The 21,729-nt window shown below is 32.9% G+C and overlaps 1 protein-coding gene across 6 annotated transcripts in view; it reads left to right on the top strand.

Moving 5' to 3' along the window:
- Dcun1d5 (defective in cullin neddylation 1 domain containing 5) overlaps positions 1–15,754 on the top strand; it is a 34,127-nt gene extending 18,373 nt beyond the window's left edge. For all 6 annotated transcript variants that reach the window (XM_047519158.1, XM_047519156.1, XM_047519155.1 and 3 more), the window contains 4 exons: positions 7,874–7,982; positions 8,070–8,174; positions 10,035–10,137; positions 11,980–15,754. In XM_047519158.1, the coding sequence (XP_047375114.1) occupies positions 7,874–7,982; positions 8,070–8,174; positions 10,035–10,137; positions 11,980–12,035 (373 nt within the window). In that variant the 3' untranslated portion in view covers positions 12,036–15,754. The remainder of the gene's footprint in view (positions 1–7,873; positions 7,983–8,069; positions 8,175–10,034; positions 10,138–11,979) is intronic.
- The last annotated feature ends 5,975 nt before the right edge of the window (positions 15,755–21,729 follow it).

Raw genomic sequence — 21,729 nt, 5'->3', positions numbered from 1 at the left:
TTAGTTGTACATGAACACAAAGTCTTTATGAGAATTGAACCCCATGCCTCAGGCATGCTAGGTAAGCACTCTACCACTGAGCCACAATTGCAGCCCCAAGTCATTGATGTATTTCAGATTAATTTTTGTAAAAAGATGTAAGACTCAGGAGTCTTGGTTGATTTCTTTGCCTGTGGTTGTCCATGTGTTCCAGTACCATTTATTGAAAAACTATCTTTCATCCATTAAATTGCTTTTGCACTTTTGTCAAAAATCAATTGGACATATTTCGTGGGTCTATTTCTGGGTTTTCCATTCTGTTCCATTGATGTGTCTTAATCTTCTGCCTGTGCCACAGTCTAAATTACTATTGCTATATAATGTCTTGAAATTAGATGAACTGTCATCTTTTTACAAAATGCTTTAGCTAATCTAGTGCCTTTGCTTTTCCATGTAAAATTTAGACTATTCTCTAGATCTACAAAAAACATTTTGCTGAGATTTTGGTTAAACTGTGAATTGACATCTCTGCTATTTTCAGTGTTTCAATATATATCTATATTTTAAAGTTTCATTATTTTTTGAAGTGCTAAGGATTAAAACCAGGGCCTTGCACATACTACACAAGCATTCAGCACTTAGCCACACTGCTAACCCTCCCCATTTTCTTAGATCTTTGATTTTTTTTTTCCATCAGTCTTATGTAGGTCTTCAATATATAAGTCATGTATATTCTATGTTAAAATTACGTGTTTTCCATTTTTATTTTGACCTATTATGAATGGTATTGTAGTCTTTTTATTTCAAAGTCTTTGTTCATTACTATTATAGAAATATAATTAATTTATGTAAGTTTATCTTGTCTCCTGTGACCTATTTCTATTAAAAATAGATGTTAATTTCTTTAGTTCCCTCCACTAAATGATTTTGTGTTTTTATTCCTTTTTTTTTTTTTATTAAGGCAATTCTGATTTTTTAAAACAAATTGGGAAGTTTTTCCTTTTATTATTTGAAATGGATTATGTAGAATCATTCTTTAAAGCTTTGGTAGAATTCTCTAGTAAAATCATCTAAGCCTGGAGATTTCTTTTTTGAGAACTTTTAAATTTGAATTCAATTGCTTTAATAATTTTAGAACTACTTATATTACTGCATATTGTGTGTTCTGGTATTTGTGCTTTTCTTTTTAAAAATGTTTTTTATTGGTGGGTAATAATTATAATAGAATTCGTTGTGGCACATTTTTATATACTCATAAAGTAATTTGATCCATTAATTCTCAGTTGCCTCCCCTCTTTTCTATCTTCTTGGTCTTTTACTTTCATGAGAATCCTCTCCCACACCCCACTGCCTTTTTTTTTTTTTTTTTTCCTTTCTACTACATAGGAGAGAACATCCTTTATTGCAAATAGCACTGCTGTAAACATGGGTATGCCTGAATCACTGTAATATACCGATTAACTCTTTTGAGGTGTGTTATAGCTGGGTCATATGGTGGTTCCATTTCCATTCCTACCAGTCTTATTGAGGAATTTTTGTACTGATTTCCATAGTACTTAAACTAATTTAGCCTTGTTATTTCTGTTTTTCAAATGGTTGAATCAGTTTATCTAGGGTAGTTGAAAATTCTTGTATTGAGTTGTTCATAGTATAGTCCCTTTGAGTCTTTAATGATATTCTCTCTCTGTTGTTTTTGGGCAGTCTTGCCAGAAACTTTTCAATTTTATTGATCTTTTCAAAGAATCAGTTCCTGTTTGTTTGATTTGGTGGTGGCGGAGGCGGGGGTGTTGTTGCTGTTATTATTTGTTTTAATTTCATAGATTTTGGCTCTTAATTATTTAGTTCTTGTATTTATTTTGTTATACTTTTTCTAGATTCTAAAGGTATAAATTTAGTTAGTTTTTTAAAATTTTTCTCTTTTCTAATGTTTACAGTTAGTGTGAATTTACCTCTCTGTATGTTTTATTTGCATTTTACAAATTTTAATATATTTTCATCTCATTCAATTTAATGCATTTTCAGTTGGCATTGAGACTTTGATCCAGGGATTATTTTAGGAGTTTGCTGTTTAATTCCCAAGTGTTTATTAGAAATTGTGCTGTTACCTTCCTGTTGTTATTTTCTAGTTTGGGTCCATTGTGACCAGAGAACACACTTTCCATCACTTCAGTTATTTATTTATTTATTTTATATCTGTGGAGGTTTGTTTTATGGCCCAGAGTATGGTATATCTTGATTTATGTTCCATAGGCATTTGAGAAGAATAAATTTTCTATTGTAATTGAGTGAAGTATTCCCTGTTATCTAGATTCTCTTGGTTGATGGTATTGTTAATTTTTTTTTTTTTTTTTTTTGTGGTCCTGGGGATTGAACCCAGGTCCTTGTGCATGCAAGGCAAGCACTCTACCAACTGAGCTATATCCTCAGCCCGTTAAATTCTTTGTTTACTGACATTCTAATATTTCTATCAATTGATGAGAGAAAGTATTTAAATCTCCATCTATAATATGAATTTATTTCTCCTTTCATTTCTATCAGTTTTTGCTTCACGTATTTGCAGCTTTGTTGTTTGGTACATCTTGTATTGCTTAGGGTTGTTTAGGATTGCAGTGTCCTCTTGGTGGATTGACTTTTTTATCATTATGTACTTATCTTGTTTGAATCATTTTCTTTGTTCTAAAGTACACATTAGCTGATATTATATATAGTCATTTCTTTTTTCTTTTGATTAATGTTTCTATGATTTTATATCATTTTCTATTTTACTTTCATCGTGCCTATATTGTTATTTTTGAGGTTTGTTTCTTCTAAGTAGCATATATTTGGGTAATTTTTTAAACTTTGCTTTGCAAATCTCTATCATTCTCATTGATGTATTTAAAGATCTTTTATGTGTTATTATTGATATGATAGGGCATAAGTGTACCCTGTTTTGCCATTGAAAATTTTCCTTTTGGTTCTGTTTTTTTTTAATCATATTTCTCAGATTTTTCTTTTCTTTTTTTGCTGAAACTTTATATTGTTTCGCTTGTTTTATTGTGTACTTAATTGCTTGTTGAAGCATTTTTATGGTGACGCTTTGAAGTTTGTGTCAGATAATGATGAGCACTTCTGCCATTTTGGTGTTTGTATCTATTGATTATCTTTTTGCATTCTCTGTGAAATCTTGATTCTTGTTTAATGTTTTTTATTGAAATCTGAACATTTTTAATACTATGTTATGAAACTTGGGATCTTGTTTTAGCTAGCTTCCTGTAGCACCACTCTTTGAGGAGAAGTGGAAACTGCACCTTTTGTTATCCAAGGAAGGATGCTCCTTGTTAACTGCTAGGCAAGGGTGAGAGTTCTGGGTCCCCTTTTAGCCTCCACTGATACCATCTTGTCTGAAACGGCTAAGAGGGCCTTATTAACTTTTCCCCACATAGCCTCCACTGACCCCACTGGGGCTTGTGGCCTTTTACCAGTGGGTGATGGAGAAAGTTTCTACTTTTTACCATGTTAACTGTATACCACCCCAGGGCAGAGGATTTGCTGCTTATTATTACCTTGTATGAGTAGAGGTTCATATTCCCCATGTGGTTTCTATCAAACACTGCAAGAGTTGATAGAGATGTCATATACTGGTGAGAGTGGACATTTTAGGTTCCTATTCAGTCTTCACTTGCATAGGTGGGAGTTGGAGCACAGGTTTTTTTTTTTTTTTTTGGATAGTGTTTGACTAAAATAGAATGTTTAGTTTCTTAAATTTTGTCTTCCTGTGCTGTTCCTTTCCTAGTCTTTTGGCTAGAAAAAGTTGTGGCTTTTGTTGGAGCTTACTTTGTGTTCCTCCATTGCCATTTCTGGTTTGCTGGCTCCTTCAGCCCTAAGTCTGAGTATATAATACACTCAAGGAACTCACCACTGAGTTCTTCAGGTCTCCGGTTTTGGAGTTCTCTTATGTTTGTTTTATATATGTCCGTGGGACATCATATATAAAGGAGGGGATTTAGGATGGTGAGAGATATTTACTCCATCTTGCTGAAATTGAAAGTTATTTTGTTTTTGTTTTGTCTTAGTACTGGGGATTGAACCCAGGGATGCTTTACCACTGAGCTATATCCCCAGCCCCCCTTTTTTCTTTTTTTTCTTTTTTTTTTTTTTTTGGGAGGCAGTCTTGCTAAGTTGTTGAGGCTACCTCAGACTTGCAGTCCTCCTTCTTTAGCCTCCCTAGTCCTGGGAGAAAGTTGTTCCTTTTAACTTTTTTTTTTTTAATTCCACTCAATTTAGTGCTTCTTGTGTGCCATTTAGAACCAAGTTTTTTCTTTCCACATTTTTTGGATTCATTATAGTTGTATATAATAATGGTATTTGTTGCTACATATTCATTTATTCACACAATATAACACTATAATTTGGCTAATTTCATACTTTAGTACTTCCCCCCTTCCCACTCCTGTACCCTTCCCTCTTCTGATGACCCTTTGATTTTCATGAGATCCCTGCTCCCCCACCGTTAAGTTTTACCTCCTCTCCAGTGAGAGAAAACATGACCCTTGACCTTCTGAGTTTGACTTATTCTGTTTAACATACTGTCTCAGGTTCTATTCCTTTTTCTGCAAATGACATAATTTCATTTTTCTTTATGGCTGAATAAAACTCCATTGTGTATATATACCACATTTTCTTTATCCATTCATCTGTTGATGGATACCTAGACTGCTTCCATATTTTGGCTATTGTGAATTGTGCTGCTATAAACATGGGTGTACATATATCACTGTAATATTGTTTTAGTCAGCTTTTTCACTGCTGTGACTTAAGGCTCTGACCAGAATAGTTTTAGAGGAGAAAAAGTTTATTTAGGGGCTCATGGTTTCAGAGGTCTCAATCATAGACAGTAGACAGCCAGCTCCATTCCTTAGGACCCCAGGTGAGACAGGAGCAACGTGGCAGGAGAGTATGACAGAGGGAAGCAGCTCACATGGTGATCAGGAAACAGAGATAGAGACTCCACTCTCCAGATACAACCCCAATGAACCACTTCCTTCCGCCACACCCCACCTGCCTCCAGTTACTGCTCAGTTAATCCCATCAGGGATTAATCCACTGATTATATTAATGCTATCATCCAATCATTTCTTCTCCAAACCTTTCTTTTTCTCAACTGTGAACTTTGGTGGACACATCTAAACCATAACAAGTATGATAACTTTAATTCTTTAGGATAAATATTGAGTAGTAGTATAACTGGGTCATATGGTGAGACCATACATTCTCTTTTGAGACCCTCCATAGTGATTTCCATAGTGGGTGTACTAACTTACAATACCACCAAGAGTGTAAAAATGTTTCTTTTCTGCACATCCTTTCCACCATTTATTATTGTTTGTATTCTCAATGACTGTCATTCTGACTATTGTGAGATGAAATCTCAGTGTGGTTTTGATTTCCATTTCCCTAATTGCTAATGTTGTTGAACATTTTTCATATATTTGTTTGCCATTTGTTTGTTTTTTGGTACCTGGGATTGAACCCAGTAGTGCTTAACCACTGAGCCACATTCCCATCCCTTTTTGTTTTTATTTTGAGACAGTGTTTCACTAAATTGTTGAGGGCCTTGCTGAGTTACTGAGTTCTGGCCTTGAACTTGTAATCCCAAGTCCCTGGGATTACAGGTGTGCACCACCATGCCCAGCTTTATTGGCTATTTGTATTTCTTTTTTTGGGATGTATCTCTTTAATTCATTTGCCCATTTATTATTTGGGTTTTTGGTGGTAAGTTTGAGTTCTTTATGTATTCTAGATTTATCTTCTATCAGAAGAGTAGGTAGCAAAGATTTTACCCCATTCTGTAGGTAGAACCAAGTTCTTTAAAAGTGTTTGTACTTATTTTCTCCAGTTCTTCTCATTCTCTCTTAAACCTATTCCAGTAGGATTTTTATCCCTACCACTCCTCTGAAAACAGTTCATCAAGGTGTCCTTTATAAGTGAATGTAATAAAAGTAATAATATTTACCAAGACTTATGGTTACACCTAAGTTTTACTCTTGAATGCTGTATTAAATTCTGTCAAGATTGTCAAGAAAAGCAAAAGGTAAAAACAATGTAGATTATAATGTTAAATAATTTTAATCAACATTTAAATGAGATTTTATATGAAATCATTCACTTATTAGAAGTGTTAAATAACCAGACTTAAAAAGAAATAGAAAATTTGAATAGTCACATAGCCATTAAAAATGTTAATTTAGTAATTTTTAAAGCCTTTCTTTCTCTCAATAAAATGCCCCAGATGGGTTTTAATTTGTGTTTGAACAAACACTATTTCCAAGGTTACATAAACTTCATGAAACAGAAAAGGAAATAATCCTCATTTTGTTTTCTGAGGCTTATGTAAAGGTCATTATAAAAACTAGTAAGGAGAGCGTACAAAAGGTGAAATTTATAAGCCAGTTTTGCTTAGAAACAGAAAAAAAAAATCTAGCAGTGTGTAAGACGGGTAACATGGCTAAATTTGGCTTATTTTAGATGTGCAAGATTTAATTAACATTAGAATTGTATCCAAAAATCCAAAATGACTGGGCATGGTGGTGCAAGCCTGTATTCCCAGCACCTTGGGAGGCTGAGGCAGGAAGATCTCAATTTCAAAGCCAGTCTTAGCAGTTTAGGGAGGCTCTGAGCAACTCAGCTACACCCTGTCTCTAAATAAAATACAAAAAGGACTAGTGATGTGGCTCAGTGGTTAAGTGACCATGTGTTCAATCTCCAGAAGCAAAAAAAAAAAAAAAAGAAAAGAATAGAAAAAAGGAAGTATCTAAAGTGTTTACACCTTAATAGAATTATAACTTACTATACATTTAGGGTAGTGAAAGTCTGAATTAAATTTGAAAATGCCAGGTATAATGTATTACATCATGAACACTAAAATTCAGTTTTGAGCAGAATATTGTGGATCAGAGTTCATGACAACTAATTTGATCAGAGGGTGTTAGATGATCTCTTAAAGGTGGCAAAATGTGTGTTAGGTCTTGATGAGTAATATTTTGTCAGAAAGTTGAAGGGAATGTGTTTCCAGCAGAGGAAATAAGGTATGCTAAACCACAGCTGTGGCACGTAGGAATGGTAATTGAAATATAACTAGAGTATAGTAAGGATATGCTGAAATGGCAAGATGAGAGTGGAGATTTCTAAGTACCTTTGGAGATTTTGCCTTGCTTCTTGTTCAAACTGGAACTTGTTAACCCAGTGAGAGTTAGAAAGACAAGTCAAACTTTTTGAGCATTGTACTTATTTAATTGCTTATATTTAATGTATTATCTTTAGAAATAACATGTATAACTTGTTTGCATGCTTTTGCATGTATATCTTACTTGAAGTTAAATACTTCTACTGATACTTTAATTTTTTTGTTCACTAAAAATGTGGGGATCAGGATTTATTACTGAACCATTTAATATAATTATTAATTTCCTCTGTATTGTGTCCTTAACTTTTAAAACCACTATGGCTGATATCTTTCACCAGGCTATTGCTTAAGAACTTTCCAATGAAATATGTGATATTTTATTTGGTTCTCCCATTCTTTTTTTTTACTTTCTCTTTTGCAATTATATATAATAAAGGCATATTTTAATACATGTCATCTTATTAGAAATATTTGGTTGCCCCCCCCCCCACCCCCAAAGAATAGTCTTTGGGATAAACTTTCATTGATTGCCGGGGTTTCTATTTATTTTTCCACATTTTTCCTTTTATTATTGTTTTGGTAGATATAAGGCAATAAGTTAGTTACTCTTAATTTGTGAGAGAATTTTAAACTTAACTTTATAAAATGTATTCATTCTCAATACATTCCTCTAACTTCCTAAAAATGTTTTAATTTTCTTGATTATATATATATTTTTTTTTATTTAAGGTGTGACTGCACAGAAAAGTTACAGAACAAATTTGATTTTTTGCGCTCTCAGCTGAATGATATTTCATCATTTAAGAATATATACAGATATGCCTTTGATTTTGCAAGGGTAGGTATATTTTCCCTGTCTTTAGTCACTGTAATTGTTTTTCATTTTGAGACCATACTTAGGAAAATTTTTTCACTCATATTTTAGGATAAAGATCAGAGAAGCCTTGATATTGATACTGCTAAATCTATGTTAGCTCTTCTGCTTGGGAGGACATGGCCACTGTTTTCAGTATTTTACCAGTACCTGGAGGTAGGCATTTTTAAAATTTTTGATTAAATTATTTAAATAAAAAAAATCTCATTAAGAATATTGAGGAACAAATCATTTTTTAATCCTGAACTTTTAAACATTCTTCGTGAGTATTGAAAAAATTCTGTTAAAATGTGTACATTTCTATTGTCATTTCTAGGTACTAGTTCATTTGATATAGTCTTTACATAAGAATTTTTGGGATTAGGGGTATAGTGTTGTAGAATGATTGTGTAGCATGCATTAGGCCCTGGGTTCAGTCACTAGCACTACATTCAAAGTGAGACCTTTATTAACATAGATATTTTTTATGCAAAATTAGTTTCTTGAGTTTTGCCAAGAAATCATCAGTGCTAATAAACAAATCTCAAGCAGCTTGTTTCACGCTGAAATGTACTTAAGAACCTAGTCTTGCAATAAAACTTTCCTTTTGTATTTAGATTCACTCTGAAGAAAAAAACTTTAATATTTTATGTCCACAAATATGAGAATGATTGTAACAGCATGGTTGACTTTACTGATTACTAAAAAATAGATGCTGAATTTATGAAGTAAATATTCTTTGAGAAGAGGTGTCATGGTTTCTACTAGCAACAGTGGTTCTAAGAAAATACTATCCTTTTTTTTGGCATTGCTTTATCTAGTTTATATGTTTTCATGGACCCCTTTTCTCTCTTTTTTGCATTGGGATTGAATGCAGGACCTCACATATGCTAGGCAGGTGCTCTGCCACTGATCAGCATCCTCAACCCTTTATTTATTTATTTCTTTGAGAAAAGTTCTCACTAAGTTACCCAGGCTGACCTTGAACTTTTGATCCTCCTGCTTTAGCCTCTTGAGTAACTAGGATTACCAGGATACACCACCACATCCAGCTTGTGCCTTTTAATTTTTTCTTGATACAGTTCTTGCCATTTTTTGAATAAATAAGTTTTTCCTTTGGAAATAATTTCTCATAAAGCTGATATCACAGCAAGCTGTCCAGAGTAGTTTTATTTAAAGCTTATAATAAAGGAGAGTGGTACTTGTATAAAGAAGTTTTGTACACTATAAATTTTAAGACCAATAAAGTGAATATTTTTCATGAGTAGTGTTTACCTTTTTCCTGTTGCTATTTTTAGGTAAAATTAGATTTAACTCAGTGTGAAAATATTTATCTCTGAGAAGCTAAGATGAACAACTGTTTCCACACACTTGTTTATATGCGAGCTATTTGACCACATACTTTTTTAATGGTTATAACATAATTTTTAAATTAAGTTTTATATCCATTTAACAATTGAGGAAATGAATTCTCTTCTCTTGTGGTAACAGGAATGAACCCAGGGGCACTTAACCACTTTCCCAGTCCCCTCCCACTTAAAAATTTTAAGAAAGGGGCTTGCTAAGTTGCATAGGTCCTCACTAAGCTGCTGAGTTTGCTTTGAGTTTGCAATCCCCCTGCCTCAGCCTCCTGAGCCTCTGGGATTCAGGCATGTGCCACAGGGCCCAGCTGTGGGTTCTATTAAGTGACTTTCTCAGGGTGAAACTGTTAAGTGACTCAGGTGGGATTTGAATCCACTACTTTCATTAGACACCAACCTCAAAATGTAGTTTGTGCAAAAAATTTACTTGGAAGCATTGTGAGGGAACTTTATAGATATGGAAAATGTTCTGTCTTGATCTTCACATATTGGAGGAAAAACTAGATGATGTCAGTGTGTAAATACTCTTGACTCTTCTTTAAGAACATAAATAATTAATAGGGAAATGTTTTAGGAAAAGCCAAAGCACAAAAAAAATTGTAATTATATTGACTTAAGTTAAATCCTATTAGTAATCTTTGGTCTGGAGTTGAAATGTCTATATCATTTTCCACAGCAATCAAAGTATCGTGTTATGAACAAAGATCAGTGGTACAATGTATTAGAATTCAGCAGAACAGTTCATGCCGATCTTAGTAACTACGATGAAGACGGTGCTTGTAAGTACAATATAATGTATTTCTTTTTTTAAATATCTATTTTTTAAATTTATTTATGTGGTGCTGAGGCATCCAGCACCCCACGCATGCAAGGCATGCACTCTACCATTGATCCACAACCCCAGTAATGTATTTCTATGAAAATAAAATTTCAAAAAGTATTAGAAGAGAGGATGTGTTTGTGGAACATTAACATAACAGCTTTAAACATAACAGTAACTTCTACTGTTTAACCAGGTCATGAGAAAGGTAGAGAACTTAGATTTAGTAATGTTATAAAATTCATTTTGGTAATTGCAGTGTTTCCTTTCCTTAGTAATTTGTACATTATAGCTAAACTGAAATGATAATTTCTGCATTTAGAGACTGAAATTCTGCTTTACTTTTTCCCTTCCTATAGAAAGTCATGATTTTAAAAACAAGAAAACAAAGCATTGAACTATACTAGAAAAAGCTTTAAAATTAATGATAGTACCCATTAATGATATGGCAAATAATGTCAATAACTTTCCTCATAATTTTAAATTGATAAACCGGTAGTGAACAATTTCACTACAATTTCAACCCTTCAGTTAAAATATCTGTACTTTTAAGTGTATAAAACAAAAATTTGAAGTAATGATTAATTAGATAAGCCAGGTTACTCTCTAGAATTATATATTTTCAGTTTTTACTATCATTTTGTTTGTACACATTGTTTTAATGTTCAGAAGTTACATGGAAAAGTAACTTTCCTTATAAACAGAAATTAAAAATCATGCATTTATTTTTGTGGTACTGAAGTAGTAAGATACTACAGAAAGAATAACTTTATTTCTCCCTCTATGTATAGTAGTCTACAAGATGGCATAAAATTAGATATTTTATAGAAATAATATCTTCTAGTAGTAAACTGGGAGCTATAGATAGCTTGCAGGTATGTGTGTGTGTGTGTTTCTGTGTATGTCGAGCCAACAGTTAGAACTGGGATATTTTGTATAAAACCAAAACTCCTAGATTTGTTTGAAAAATCAGAAGATCTGACAAAACTACACCTGAATTCTTTTGTGGATTCAGAGATTGGAGCCAAGTAGAGGTTTGTATTGAACTTGCTTTTCAATTTGACTGTTCATACAGTATTTCAAGACCTAGGCTATTTTTCAATGACTATTATTTCTTACTGTGCTTGCTTTGCTATTTTTCTTAATAGTAGAAAAATGTCTATTAAAGGTAAGAGAAGAAAAGTGACCACGTGAGGGCCGTGTGTTCTGAGAAAAATAAGACAAGCTAATTTCTTTGTGGGACTTAATTTTACTATATTAAAGGATCAAACAAGCAAGTAAACAAACACTAAACTCATTTAAATTGCCTACCTGCCTTTAAGTAAATGTTTGTACCTCTGCATTTTAAAAATACCTTTTTTAGAATAGTTGTCAAATATTTATTAAACATTTACTTTGTGTTTATACTGTGTCCTATTTTTGGAATAAAGTCTCTTATATGGCTAATCCCCCTTAACAATCTTACAGTACTTGGGAATGTAATAGAACTACCTTCAATCAATTTCACGTTATTTAATAATTAAATGCCAGAATGCTATGGGAGAGGTTAGTAGTGACTCAGTTATTAGAAGGTTTATGAAACACCTTGAGAAGGAAATTGGTATGAATAACATTGTAGAAAGTCCCTGTGTTTTTATGGGCAGAATGGAAAAGGCTAAGAAACCACCAATATGTAGAAGAGGGAGACTGGAAACACAACACTCAAAGAGATCAGGCTCTGTCATTACTAAGCTTGTAGAGTTTGTTGTATAGTTGAGATGAGTTTATTGAATTCTAATGAGACTTGTTTCATTATTTCTAGGGCCCGTTCTTCTTGATGAATTTGTTGAGTGGCAAAAAGTCCGTCAAACATCATAGCAAGAACTATTGTGAAGAAAATGCAAACTTTTTGATTCCCATATGTATACAAACTAATGAGATGAGGGGGAAAAATCCAAAGGGTGCATTTTCATTCATATGAAAGACTTCTCATAGTACTTTTTTTTTTTTTTTCCTTTTTTTTAAAGGAAGTTTCCTTGTTACATGTGAGGGGCATTGAGCCACACCTCTTCTGAGACTGAATATTGACATTTTTGTTTCAAGTTATGTTTTTAACATTTATTTCAGAACAATAAAGATTCAGATTTGTGACAAAGGCCTTAAAGTGAAGATGTCCCTTGAGTGTCAGAGTGGTATTTATTTTTGTAAGTTTGAATTCTTACATTTTTGAGGTTTGAAATCACCATGAATTTGTGGAATTTTAAAGCTTTTAAGCATTCTTGATATCTGGCAATGTAGTCTACTGATGGTTTAGCTCATATTATTTATCTTTGCACAGTTAGGAAGAATAATTTTTGACCTTGACTTCTAAAATTTTCTGATGCAGCTAGTAAAGAACATTTCTAGGTATGAGAAATGCTCTCACTTTCAGCTGTGGTTTTCTGTAAAAACTGTCAAGGTCTTATGTACGTATCTTATCTGAAAAGTTTGGAAAGATTATGTTCAGTTATTTTGTTTTTAACCATGAGATAATAAGCATAAATGAGCATTGCATGTGTATCTTTAACATGAATTTTAAGTTTTGTATATTTCTGTCAGTTAAAGAATTTTATTTACATTTGAAGCAGCAAGGTTGATATATTAATAGTCTCAAGATCAGACACACTTATAAGAGCATTAGGATCAATATTGAAGTTGTAATTCTCACCATTAATACAAATGGCATATTTATGATTTTTAAACTATCATTTTATAATGAGAATTTTGTTGAGAGCACTGATGTTTTCCTTAAGAAAACTGTAGCTTCGATTTTTTGGACTTTGTTAAGATACATAAGAGAAAAGAAAATAGAATAATGGACCATGAGAGAACTCTGGCTGTAAGTACAAACTCAGTGAGGTCATTTAATTGGTAGTATCACAGTTTTGCGGTTTATCACTATTTTCTGACTGTTGGCAGTACAGTGTCTCTTGAGGAAATAACAGCCTTACTGACAAAAAAGTCACCTTTTGGTTAGCAGCAGGTATGTTTTATACATTCCTTTTCAAACCATCCAATATTCCAGTGATGAGAAAACTTGGTTCACATTGACAGTTCAGTCACAACCTCAGTAATATTCATAGTCTCACTGTATAAATGGAGAGAACTAAATAGGTTATTTTTCCATAATAAGGAATTTCTCTTGAGATTTAAAGTAAAAGTTGATTATTTTGATAATGAATTTATTTAATGAGTGATTTTCAGTATTAATTGTCTAAGGGAAAAATAGCATTTTGAAACTTTATTGTTTGCTTCTTGGTTAATGAACAGAAAGTGATTGCCAATATTTTACTTGCCTTCTTAATAAGATTATTTTGTACAGTTTTGTGAAACACTGATACAATAGTGGAAAACAATTTTTTTTCCCCTCAATGCCTTTAGATAATTTTCTTGGCATATTCTTCTTAAGTATCAGAATTAGAAAATTTTTAGAAAGGAGCATACAAACAGTTGTGATTTAGTATCATGAATGATGTTTTAATATCAAATTAATAATACAAGAAAAGCATTTATAGACCTTTGAATTTCTAACATAATTGACTCTTCTAAGGTATAAGAAAGTTGAAGAATATTGTTTAATTCAAAACAATTTAAGTGAAATCTTACAAGTTGTTACTTTATAACCTGAACTAATTGTAAAGTCTTTGTCATCTTTATTATTTGAGTAAAGAAAGTAACACTCAAAACTTACAGATGACTTAAAAAAAATTTTTACTTTGCTTAACTATCCAAGGATTCCTTTAGGATTTGGGGGGTGGTTCTGAAAATGAAAATTAAATTCACTTTTTTTCTGCCTAAAGTCTCACACTGATCATGTGCCTGTTTTACTTTCTGGCTCCATCTATTTCTCTTACCTTTCTAAAGTCATATAACACTCACCTACTTCAGTGGCACATGCCTGTATAATCCCAGTAATTTGGGAGACTGAAGTAGAAGAATCACAAATTCAAGGCCAGCCTCAGCAACTTATCTAGACCCTGTCTCAAAATTTAAAAGTGGGGAGGAGAGGGGGCTAGGAATGAAAATCTGGTTATGTGCTCCAGAGTTTGATCTTTAGTTCCTGCCCCCCACCCCGTTTACCTACTTTGGAGGCATATTTACTCGGCCTTATTTATCAGGGCATGGGGCTATATCCCTTCTCTCCTTTCTTAATTTATATTTGGACAACATTCAGTTTATTGGGAAACTTATAATCAAGATGCTAAGTGGTTAAGATATTAACTGGTCAAGATGTAAAGCAAAGAGGACAATATTAAGGAACTTGTAGTATGAAGAAGTCTCCTAAGTGTTGTGGCTCCTTTTTTGACTAAAGTGCCTTCCCAGGAATCCTGTTGTAAAATTTTCCAATTTATTTCCTTCATATGGAATGAAATACTCTATGGTGCTTTGTAACATGGAGTTGACTTGCTGCTTATAAAATAGTTTACAAATGTAATACTACTGGAAGAAAGTAGAGCCAGGTGTTGATTCTTTGTGGGAGGTTGGAGAGGTTGCCCTCCACAATCTATTGGGGCCAGTAATAAGGTATGGTATTTCTAAAAAAATGACCAGTGATTCAGGTAACTTAGTATGATAAAAAAATGTATATTACATGTTGATCTGAATCTGTTACCATGTTTGTCTCCTACTATCTAATGATTTCTTGTTTTTAAAATGCTGATAAAATGCTTGACAATACATTTTCAGTAGTTGTATTTTTATGTGTAATGTATAGGTATTATTGATTCGGATTTTTCTCTGAAGTACTCTAGATTAATTGTCTCTTGAACTGAAATTTGAGACCTCCCATGGGGTTATTAAATTGACCCTCAGGGGTATATATCTCTTAAGTATGAATGCCTTTTCATCCAGCAAACCAAAAATGTATTTTACCAATATCAAATGCCATCACTTTTCAGAGTGATGGGGATGAGGGTGAGAGCATAATTTTGACATAACTAGGGTTTTTAAGGCATGCAAAGTTATGTGGCATGGTCAGATTCAATACACATGAAATACATTGCTAATTAAGCACTTCAATTTGAGTTATATTTTCGCAAAACATCTTTTCCACCATCACTAATGTGAAATTATGAAAGGACTTATTGAAATATTTTCTGTGCTTAGTTTTTGAGGAGGAGCAGTTGGTAAGAATGCTGACATCATGTTTCACTCCCTATGAGATAATACTTTTAAGCCTGAAGTTTTGTAGCACATCTCTCACATGCTTCCCAAATGTCTAAAGTAGCAAATAAGTTGAGGACATTTAATGCATGTAATTTGAATGCATTTCCTTGTTAAAACAAGAGAAAAGGGAGACAGAATCATATTGCTAAAGAATTCTTTTTCCTAGAGAGGAATTCTCCCTTAAGGAAGTATATCACTTCTTGAATGATACTGGAAGGCATCACAAAAAAAATTTCAAAGAAGGAAGCATTTTCTCTTTGGGAGAAATGAGAAATAGCAAAACTTCATTAATTTCCTCAGTAGAAAAGACTGTGAATTATTAAATATTCTGGATAGTATAATTTTTAATAATTCTAGTTTTATAACTCATGAATATTTGACAATAACCAGACAAAAAGATTACAATTCTTTTTTTTTTTTTTTTTTTTTTTTTTTTTGCAGTGCTGGGGATCAAACCCAGGGCCTTGTGCTTGCAAGGCAAGCACTCTAACAACTGAGCTGTCTCCCCAGCCCAAAAGATTACAATTCAGTCTTTTTTGTTTATAGACCTAGTTACCTATGATTATACTGTTGAAACCCAGAAAGCATTCTAACTTCTGTGGTAAACTTTATAGATTGTGGAAAGTTGAATTGCTGCCATGAACCTTGGATAAATTGTACTAATATTGTATATATTTTTCTAGTGAATTTTTACTTCACTGGAACAAATCTGTTGATGTTAATTTATTTGCCTTTTCTTATACTCCAGTCTCAATAAAACCGATGAGGCATTTACTGTGTCCACCTCATGATCTTCTGTATTCTATGAGTACAGATAGTGTTTCCTTAATTTCTTTCCTTGATCAGTTGTTACTAATGGTGACCCTTTTCTTTTTAAGATGGATAATTTATTAGGAACCCTTTATAATACACCTTATTTTTTATCAGTTCTTACTTCCCATGTGTTAAATGTTCTTTAAAATATATCCACTTAATAGATTAGACATTAACATGAGTATTAAATCTTACAATGCCAATTTTATTGGAACTTTATTTTATAGATCTATGATCCACAAATGGAAAAATTACAGCAAAACAGTTTTAATTGTCTTAGCTTCCCTGAAAAATATCATTTGAGGAAATATTATCCTGCTTTTTGGCTTTTCAGGTCTAAAGTATTGATGAGTTTTCACAAATTGGTTTTAAATTGAAATTGTGGATTTTTAAAAGCTTAAAAATATATAAAATGCATATGTATAAAGCAAGATTTTCCCAAAACTCTATAGGGTTGTATGTGTGTGTGGAATTAGTGACTGTAGTTTATTTTTCATGGTTAAAAGACAATAAATCATGATTAAGAGCCCTTCACATTTAGAAGGTTAAAAAATTTGCTTTTATATGATTGCTGTCATTTGAATTTGAAATGTGAAAAAAAACTTAATACTTTATTTGAACAACTTGTCACTTGAGACTTCATACATGACCTTATCAAATTTAGCAAATTAATTTTTTAGTATTTAATGAGGTTTACATATTTTACCTGTATTATGCAAATGAAATTACTTACAGCAGGTTTATGCAGTTAATTTTGGCTGCAAATGTAGAATCCTTACCTATTTTGGATTTATGTCATTCTTTGAAACTACTTGGAATTTTGAGTTTATAAAAGTGAAATCTGAGAAACCTGAGTTTCGTTTCTTCTTTGCCACATCTGTTAGTTACATTTAGATAGTTACTTGACCCCTGTCATCTTCAGTTTCTTCTGTAAAAGAGCAGAAATCCTACTTGTTTTGTTAGGAGGTACAAATAGGGTTCTATCTGCCTATTTAATAAATTTAAAAAGAATTCACTTTGGTATTTGAACAAAAAGTGATTAGTTGAAATAGTTCATTTTCCCCTCAACAGATTACAACATCCTATATGGACAAATGGCTAGGATTTCCTGTTTTACTTTACCATTTTTTAATAATCACATTTTAGACTAAATCTTTAATTCAACAAATCCTAACTATACCAAGAAATATTTTAGCCCAAGTATATCACAGGGCACAGACTCGAGAGGTCTCTGGTGTTTATGTGATTTTCATTTGAATTGGTATATAAAATACATTATTTATCAAATGGTGACATAATTAATTGGGGAAAATAAGTTGAGGAAGACATCTAGAGTGTGAGTATAGTGTGGCTATTTTGAATAGACTGTAATTGATGAGACATTTGACCTGGGAGACATGAGCAATTGAACAATATAGTTATCTGGGATCAGAGTGTTCCAGGCAGAAGGAATCATATTTGCCAAGGCCATGAGCAGGTAGCAGTGTGCTTGCTAGGTGTCTTTGGGGAGCTACAAGATTCGTGTAATTGTAGTAAGCGAGAAGAGTATTATTAGCAATAGAAAGTGAGGTTACAGAGATTGGGAGTAAACACTGCTTGATTGTAGGTAATCTTATAGGACATGATCCACTTTTCTAAAGACAGACTTAGTGAAGTAGGATACAATTAGTGTTCTGTTGAAAGCAAGGATGGGGGTGAATAGAACTTGGAGGATAATACATTAGAATATTGAAAGGTTCAAAAAACGAAGTTTCCATTTAAGAGCAAAAGATTCAAGATCAGGTTTGAGGTAGGAAGACTGAGGATTTAGTTCGGGATTTCTAATAGTAGACAAGCTATAAGATGTCTGTCCAGAGGGAAATGTAGAGTAGGCAATTGGATATTTGAATTTGGATTTCAAAGATGAAGTCTGGGCTAAAGATAGGTAATTTGGAAGTCAACAGTGTATATTTACATCAGGATGTAGATGAAATCACAGAGAGTAAGTGTAGCTTATAGAATCGAACCAAATTGAAGACAGAGAACTTTAGGACTACCTTTTGTGATTTTTCAATAAGAAATATATAACATTTTCTACAACATAAACCATTATTTCTTATAGTATAGAAATAGATTTTTAAAAGCAAATTTGATAACATACTAATATATATAAACAAATGGCAAAATGAAGAGGGAATGTGTCATTATTCCTTAATTCTTAGAATGAAGCCTTTTGTTGTGAGTGGTACAGTTTTATATTTTGAGAATATGTTTCTATTTTCTCTGATGGTTAGAAATTACTGTTGTGATTCAATTTGATAGTTCTAGCACTAGAGGGCAGAATTGTTTCTATATTGTGAAGCCTTGTAAGTGGATTTGTCCAAACATAATTCCTACATTCATTCTCAAAGAATGCACTTGATTCTCAGGTGACATGTTTACCATGTACTGTGTTTTATTTCTACTGCTGGGAAAGCATAAAATAAGGCTAAGCTTGATTTTTAGTCTATCTCAGACTGGTGGTTGATATTAACTCATTTGCTTATGAAGCCCAAGGAAACTCAAGGTAGCTTCCTAGAGTTAATACCTTATCTTACCAATTTTAAATGTCTTTCCCCCTTTAATAATAGAAATCTGGACCCTATTATTATTGGTACTTTGAAGTGCTCATCACAGTGCCTAGTTTTTAGGTTAGTTCATAGTGTTTGAATAAATGAAAAAAAAAAAGAGAACGAGATCAGGAAAGTGGGGGCCTTTGCAAAGTCCAATTTTCCTTTTTTGGGTTTTCTTTCCCCCACGACTGAGGATCAAACCCAGGGTCTTGTATATACTAGGTAAGCACTCTGCCACTGCACTAAGTTTGTCTTATCTCCCCACCTCCACCTTCTTTTTTCCCTTCAAAATTCTATTTTCACACTTTCTCCCTTAGAGACAGGCTTTCCTATTAACATGGCTAAAAGTTATGGAGATGATTCCAACTCTATCTTTGCTCCCATGCCTTTTTCTTATAGTCTTTATCTATAAGAACAGTTTTTAGAAGTAACATTGGCAGCCATAGAAAGTAGAAGGTCAGCCTTTTTATAGTCACCAGAGTGAGGAGGAATGATAGGTGTGGAAGATGGGCAGTTCTTTCTGTCTGGCTTGTATCAGATTGAGAAGTTACAGATATTGAAATGGAACCTTCCAGAATGAGGGTACTCTTAATCCACTTTCCACCCTGAAAATTTTCCCATACATGGTTCTTATGTTTTCCTGGTCCTTTTAGGATCCCTCTTAGTTCTTTACTTTCCTCAAGAATGTTAGTCCTTACCTAATGGGATTGTTTTGAGAATGAAATTAAATAGTACATACAGTAAATGTTAACTACATTGCTATTTGAAAAAACAAAACTAGATCATTGGTCTTTGTAAATTGAATTTGTGTTCAAATAAATATGATATAGGAGATTAAGTGGAAAACAATCCACTAAGACGGATACATTTAGAAATACAAAACTCATTGATGTAAACTAATCTGTATCATTGACTTACTAACTTGGGCAGTATAATGGAGTGATTCTTCAAGGGGATGTTAAACATGACTAAGTGAGATGATCAATTTATAGTGTGCTTGATACCAAGTAACAAGTGCTCAGTAACATGAACTAAAAAAATATTAAAGATATTTTATAAAATGAAAATACTAGATGATCTTATTAGTTTGATTCCCTTAAATTGTGTATTTTTTAAAAAGTAGCAAGACCCTTTTCCAAAAGAAGTTTTACCTAGAAGTAAAAATGTTTAAAATAGTTAAAATGCTCTGATTAAAGTAAGAAGCTCTATATCCTCACTTCCAGTTCGAGGTTCTAGAACCTCAAAGGAACTAGCTCTTCAAGAGCATTTTTTTGGGGGGAATACTGGGTATTGAACCCAAGCACTGTACCACTGAACCACATCCCCAGCCCTATTTTGTATTTAGAGACAGGGTCTCAGTTGCTTAGTGCCTCACTTTTGCTGAGACTGGCTTTGGACTCTAGATCTCCTGCCTCAGCCTCTTGAGCCTCTGGGATTATAGGCATGCGCCACCATGCCCAGCTCCAACAGCATATTTTGAAAACCACTGCACATTGTACTTTGACTTGTCAAATGTGAACAAAATAATAGAGTGTTTTAGTCTAGAATAAGATGAGAAATATTTCAAGGACCATAGAAATTATTTTATTCTAGAATTATAGCATTTATGATGATTCATTATCTAGAGCTGTTCTAAAGCAGTAATATAAGAATTACCAACAGATTTGGAATAGACTTAAGAATAAATGAATGTCCATGGGTTAAGACTTCCCTATGGCCCCTTATTACATAGAATAAATATGTGTAATTCCTACTCTTTACTTTTGAAGATTATGATTCTCAAAAAGGAAGCAACTCTAAGCAAGGGCTATGATGTTTATAGGTGTTCCCTTCTCATATGTCCACTTCATAATGTGTTTATTGAATAAATGAAAAAGTTATGTCTCTCTCTCCACTTAAAGTACAAGTGAAAAGCAAACCATATTTCTTTTATCTTTTTATGCCCAGGGCAAAAAAAATTGTTTACTGAATACATTGAATGAACAAATGCACATTTATATACATAAAATGTTTCTGTATCTACATTTCCCTTAGACTAAAATTTTTGAGGCTGGAAACCATGTCTTCAACTTAGTGAAGTTAAGTATGACTCATAGTAGGTTGTCAGAAACGTTAGCAAACTGAATAGAACTTAAGTTTGAGGAGTACTAGAATAGTTTCATAACCTTGCATAATGTCTTCCTAATAGACTCAAAAATTATTTTCATGATTGAATTTAAAGATCCACTGAGCATTTTCTGAGTCTGCCATTTGAATAATATGAGCAACAAGCTGTAGGAGTTTAGAGAAGGGTGAGTTCTTATGGACCCAAATAGGCAAGATGCCTTCTCAGAACAAATGAGATGGTGAAGGTGGGGATATATTGGTCTTTTAAGGTTATTATTTAGATAATTGGAAAATTAATCACCTGGAAAGACCAATAACAAAGACATAACATGAAAAAAACTCAGGACTTGGAATTCAGAGATCTGTTTTCAAAGTTCTTGCTAGTGAACATGTGACAGAAGATTACTTCTTTGTGAGGTAAGAGGTAAGATTACAGTGCATATTGATAATGTACTTAAAAGTGCATTGTTTGTAAAGTACTATGTAAAACCTAACACTGTGCTTTGAAGACAGTGGGTTCCAAATGTTTTTTGTTAAATGATAACTGATATTTGACTAATGAAAAGAATGGAACCAGTGGAATGTCAGCTCTTGCATCTGCCAGTAAACCTGTTAGTTCTTACGAGAAGAAAAACAAGTATGTGAAGTCACCAAATCTCATGATCCAAAGAAAGACTTTTCAGATCAATTGGAAACTCTTGAGACTAAAGTTATGTCAGAAGTGAGTAAGTCATAGCTTTTCATACTGACATTATTTGTAAGTTTACTGCTTTGTTGAAAGAGGCAAACCACAAGATAATGCAAAAAATCTTTTTAAAATAATAGCTTCCTGAAGGATAAATGCTTCATTTGCTTTA

The sequence above is a fragment of the Sciurus carolinensis genome, chromosome 11 (assembly GCF_902686445.1).
Source record: "Sciurus carolinensis chromosome 11, mSciCar1.2, whole genome shotgun sequence".
Classification (NCBI taxonomy): Eukaryota; Metazoa; Chordata; class Mammalia; order Rodentia; family Sciuridae; genus Sciurus; species Sciurus carolinensis.
Note: the sequence above shows the minus strand (reverse complement) of the source record. Positions and strands in the feature narration are given on the sequence as shown.